General features: G+C 42.7%; 1 protein-coding gene across 1 annotated transcript in view; it reads left to right on the forward strand.

Annotated features, from left to right (window-relative positions):
* cdkl5 (cyclin dependent kinase like 5) overlaps window positions 1-4,114 on the forward strand; it is a 111,150-nt gene extending 107,036 nt beyond the window's left edge. Inside the window, exons 20-21 of the mRNA XM_080730805.1 lie at window positions 555-833; window positions 1,044-4,114. Of these exons, the coding sequence (XP_080586931.1) occupies window positions 555-833; window positions 1,044-1,466 (702 nt within the window). The 3' untranslated portion in view covers window positions 1,467-4,114. The remainder of the gene's footprint in view (window positions 1-554; window positions 834-1,043) is intronic.
* Window positions 4,115-6,000: the final 1,886 nt, after the last annotated feature.

A 6,000-nucleotide genomic window follows, 5' to 3' on the forward strand; every position in this document is an offset into this window, starting at 1 on the left:
AATTTAGGTAATCTGTTGTCATGGATTTATGAAAGATGATTTGGTGTGATGTCATCACTAATCGCCATTCCCAGCTTGTTTTTTGTGCGGTGCTGCCAGATAAGAGGGATGCATGAAGAACCTCACCCGGACCTGAGATGTGAACGCTTCTGACACTGCCTGTTGCTGTTTGTTTTGTAAATCAGTGATTCTCAAACTGTTTCATGTCCAGGACTCCCATATGAAAGTATTCTCTGCCAGGGACCCCAATACAAGATTTGCGTCGTTAAAATGTTTCAATAATATTAAAAATGTTTCTACAACAAGCTCACAATTTGTTGCATCATGGCGCATTGTGAGCGTTGTATATATTGGGTTACGTTTAGTGGCTAAACTTTGATGCTATATTAACAAATGTAGCTGGCCCCGGACCCCACTTTGAGAACCACTGTTGTAAATGACTTTCGAGGCGAATGCACCACAGATACAAAAACAAGGTCAGATATGAATAATGTACTGTAGCAGTACCTCACGTTGGCTAACAGTCTTGTGCTCGTTCTTTGTGTGAATGGCAGATTCCTAGCAATGGGCAAGACCACATGTCCCTGCAAAGGCCGTCAAAATCCTCCTCCCATCACAGCAGCCGGCGGAAAAACCGCGAGCGGTCCCGAGACAGAGAACGAGAACAGAGCCGGGACAGAGACCGGGACCGAGACCGGGAGAGGGAGCGGGAGAGAGAGAGGGAACGGGAGAGGGAGAGGGAGAGAGAGAGAGAGAGAGACAGGGGGAGAGAGAGGGAGAGAGAGAGAATCGGTGACTGGCCACCGGAGAAGCCTGTCGACTCGCACTCTCAGGTATGTGTGTGTGTGTATTCTTCTACATAACTTTGCATTTGTCCTAATTTACTCTTCCATTTTTCACACAGTGTGTGAAGTGTGACACCATCATGTGATGGAGTATAGTCTAGGACTAGGTTCTGTGTAGTTGTGGAAATGAAATGTCTCTCACAGCACCATTTGATATATTTGTCTATGTACTGTATATCTCTCTCTCTCTCCCGCTAGAGTCAGCCTCTGAAGTCTCTCCGCCGACTGCTCCATCTCTCCCCGTCTTCGTCCAGCCAACCCCAGCCTCCCCCTCCCCAGCCTCCCCCGGACTTGCGCTTCCAGCCCCCCCTCCCGAGCGCCCCGCCGCCCTCCTCCTCCTCCAAAGGAGGGTATTCCGAAGGCAGGGGCCACGCGGAAGGTAGGGGGCACACCGGGGTGAGCAGCACCTCTGCCCAGGTCAAGAGTCGCAAGGCGAGCTACCCACCGCTCCCGGGACAGATGGAGTCCAGCTGGCACGTGTCTGCCTTACAGCGGGTGGAGGGCGGGCAGTACACCGCCGAACAGCTGGGCATCAAACCGGGACAGAACGGGCCGACCTTCACCCGCGCCTCCCGCTCCCGGATGCCAAACCTCAATGACCTGAAGGAGACTGCGCTGTAAAACGCTGACCAACACCACCTCTAACCAGCCCCACCCCCCACCTCCACCCCCAATCCCTGTAGACATCTTTTAGATCAGTGGTTAACACACATTCTTTTTATTTCAAGGACCCCCCCACCCCCCCACCCCACCTCCCCAGTTTGATATGTTTTCTATCTCTGGGAACCCAATCTACACTGTAAAAGCCTCAGTGTTTATATAACTCTGAGAGCTTACAAATGGAGGCTCTCAGAGTTACAGACCCGCAGGAGTCCACTTGGGGGACGTTGAGAAACTGTGTTTTGGACGCAGACGTAATGTACAGCGGTACACATTTACAGTAGAGGCTTATTCGAGGGACGCGCAGCTGTGAACGTGACCATGTCCAGAAGCCTACAGTAGGTTTCTGTTGCTGCTTACGTCTCTGAAACCACAGATATTGACGGGCGAGACACAGGGCAGTATGTTTTAATGATCAGCAGCCAGGGCACAGACGATAACTGATCCAGGCATTTCCAGTGCGATGTGATTCCTACGTTGTTGTGCTTAGAACGTTAGGGCTGCGTCTCAGGTCCTTATTCTCCTCTGTCCTATAGCTCCTCTGACCTCACTCCTGCAAGGTTATGTTAAGGAGGAAAGGACATCTACCTGTAGCCTATTAGACCCATATAGAACCTCACCCTTTTCCCGAAATTGTATCCAAAAAGTAAAGGTAGTTCCACGCTCCCAGAGTATGATTTTCCATCTGTCGGTACATAAAACATACATGCGGAGGGTGAGGTTCTATGTGGGTCTAATAGCCTATATGAAGCACTGGCAGAAAAAAGTACTCACATTTTTTACCTAAGTAAAAGTATCATTACTGCAATGTAGAAATACTATGTTACAGTCCGGTAATCATAATTTACTTGATTAAAAGCGTATTGGCATCAAAATATACTTAAAGCACCAAAAGTAAAAGTACCTACTGTATTATGCAGAATGTCCCATTTCACAAGTTTTCTAATTAAAAGAAAACTTAGCAGATCTACAAGCACATCGTCAAATAGTCAAAGTTTAAATTGGGCTGAAGTGGTTAATGTGCGATTTGTAACAATAATCTAAAACTACATTTAACTAGTAACTAAAAATGTCAAATAATTTTAGTGGACAATATTTGTCTCTGAGATGTAGTGGAGTAGAAGTAGAAGTATTGAAAATTGGAAATATTCCAGTAAAGTAAAAAATATGTCAAAATTGTACTTAAGTAGAGTACTACATGTACTTAGTTACTTTACACCACTGATATGAAGGTAGTTATGTCGCAGACTGCTTGTAGATTTGATTTGAGCACTCGCAAAATGCAATCTACTCAGGTGGTGTACATTGAAATTTGCTCTTGCGTGACAAAGTATTCATACACATGCAAACTGACATTTGAAGTCACAAAGAAACAAATTATTGTTGTGCAACCGTCAATCTACACATGTGAATATCTTTTCTGTAACTTCACTTTTCTTTTCTTTGTGTGACTTTGTGTGTTAAAAAAAGTCATATATTTTCAAACTTTTTCAAAGATATTGGAAATAGCAGTTCTACAAGCTCACAACTGTGAGCTTGTACTGTAGATCTTCCACCATCAATGTTCCTTTTTAAGTATAAAGTTTTCAAATATGTCAGTAAGTAATTTCTTTGCATATTTAGCTTATCTGCCATGTGCAACTTCAAAGCCTACAAGCCAAACAGAAATGTGATTGATGACAAAAACAAATTAAATAGTTAATCTTGGCCATCTGGACAGTGATGTATATCGGACCAGTTACCCATATATGGAGACCCCTGGTACCCATATATGGAGATCCATGTACTGTATATGGAGATATGCTGTGAGAGCCCAAACATGCTTACTCAGTTATTCGTTATTTGAAACTCCTATGATGTCTATGACATCTGACATCATTCATACCCTTTTATGCCCATACATGGAGATGCCTGTCTGTAGAACCAGCCACACAGATATGGGCTGTCTTGGCCATCTGTCTTGGCCATAATGGATTCTGTTAGTGTGGTATGTGGCCGATGTGGCCTCCATATATGGGCATTCCCATATGAAGTCCTATTAGATATGGGCTGAATATTGATGACATCGGGGAACTCCATATATGGGCATAAAGGGATTCTGTTTGTGTGACATCACAGTGAAGCCAGAGCGTGATGTCAGAGCGGCAAACCCATCCTGTTAGAGTGGTTCCCCTGACATCACAGTGATGTCAGAGCATGATGTCAGAGCGGCAAAACCCATAGGCCGCAAAAAAGTGTACGCGTCTAGACGGAGTCAGCATGTGCCGTTTCACATACTAAACCAATCAGTGGGGGAAAGAAACCTGTGGGGAAAAATGCATTTACTGGACATTTTCAGGAAAAGAGCAGTGAAGCCTGAAGACTTGAATCGGCACATCTGTACTGTAGATGGATGCCCCTTCCTCCATTACATGAGCTTGTACTGTAGATGCCCTTCCTCCAATACATGAGCTTGTAGGAGTGAGGAGAAAGGAGCTTTAGAGCAGGGGTCTTCAACAGGGGGTCCGGGACCCCTAGGAGTTACTACAGGGGGTCTTCCAAATCTTTTCTCCTTTTTTATATTAACCACTTGAACCCTAGTGTCCATATTCTGAGAACTTTAGCCGAAAATAGCCGATCTGCAAGCTCACAACGCCTCTCACTGCGAGGCATTGTGAGCTTGTAGATCGGCTATTTTCGTCAAAGAGCTTTGGTGTAGAGGGAGAAAAGAGCAGACTAAGTACAGAGTGAAAGGTCAAGTTTATTGATTGTTGACGGTTCAAGTGGTTAAATATCTGAAAACACAAATCGAAGAGAATCCAAAATACACTGACGATTGTGCCGACAAACAATGAAACTATATGGTAACTATGGGTTGTGGGGGTCCCTGCTTCATCTCTCTCTTGACTAAGGGGTCCTTGGCCTGAAAACGTTGAAGACCCCTGAGCTAGAGGACAGAGCACAACAAGGACCTGACATGTCTTCTCCATGCCTCCAGGAAACAGCCCTCTGTCTGCCCAGGCAGACACCGGCCGTCTGGCCTCTTGGCTGCCATGTCTGGCTCACAGGACGCTGTCTGTCGCAACATGTCACGAGTGGCCAATAACGACTCATGTTTTTTCCAAGATGTTTGATAATAACAAAAATAATTTATATCTATATTATTTATTAAATATGTATTTGTTTTCAATTCAAGGATATAAGCTATAAATGACACAGTATGTAGGATATATGGGAATATATAAAAAAAAAGGTATAATAGAATTATTGTGTAATTGCAAGAGCTTTAGTTTCGACACAAAAAGAAATGTATAGATATTTACGTGTTGATAAATGGGTATGTCACAAGGATGATCTGACTGTGAACTGTCTCTTGTTCATCGCAATTTGGTGTTATTATAACAGCTTACCATATTAATGGTCTTGATTTGTTTTTCGTTTTATTAAGACATGAGACCTATTTGAAAATCATTATTTCCACAAAACTGAAACTATTTGTTCATTGCTCATCTGAATCTGATGCTCTCATTCTGTAATGCACCTTGGTTTACACATATAGATTTCTCATCCATACGCCTCCGGAAATAACACACTGTCAATGTCAGGATTTTTGTGGCAAGGGATTGTTTGTGCTAAGGGCTTCATAGTACAACATAGTAGAGGTTAATCTGATTAATTGATTTAATTGATTATATTTAAAAATCTATTTAATCCAAAATAATTGATTCTGGGGGAGAAATAATGTAATGTATCTATTTTGTATTTTATTTTTCAAAATGTTTAAAATACAGTGAAAATAGCCCATACCGGTTGACTTATGTTGGCCTTGGTAGTACAGCTTCTGTCTACTTCAACCTATCTTCATATAATAGGTCCTCACTGATGTTCATAATAAAATAGTAAATACAAATTTTACTCGGTCCAAGTCTCTTGGGAGAGCTGTGGGAAGTTCAGAAATCTGTAGTCTTGTGACATCATCGTTTGACAGATTTTCTTTTTTTAAACAATATTTATGAACAAATATTTTGCTTGCATTTTCTATTAGCTTGGATTCTCCATCGATGATGTCACAAGACAATGGGTTTCTGACCTGCCCACAGCCCTCCTCTGAGACACAGACCAAGTAGAAAAGAATTACGGTATGCTATTTTATCATGAACATTAGTGAGGACCAATTATATGAAGATGGGTTGAAAAGTGGTGAGGTCGTCCTTTAAATACTACTTCAAATTGAGACCATTATGCACTATGCTGTGTATACCTCGCTTTCTATAGTGCCCTAGGGCAGGGGTTTTCAAACTTTTTTGACTCAGGTCACCCCTGTAAATAACTTATTCCCCCATGGCACCCCTGAATTACACTGTTAATGTTTAGAAATTTACATCATATTGCGCAATTTTATTATGCCGTTCTTTCCACCTGAGAGACGTAGGCTATGTCACAGAGAAATATCAGTTTCCATCAGATCTGACTGAAAATAACTTTATACTTGACATTTAACCACTTGAACCCCAGC

This window comes from Nannobrachium achirus (genome assembly GCF_963921795.1).
Source record: "Nannobrachium achirus genome assembly, chromosome: 7".
Taxonomy (NCBI): Eukaryota; Metazoa; Chordata; class Actinopteri; order Myctophiformes; family Myctophidae; genus Nannobrachium; species Nannobrachium achirus.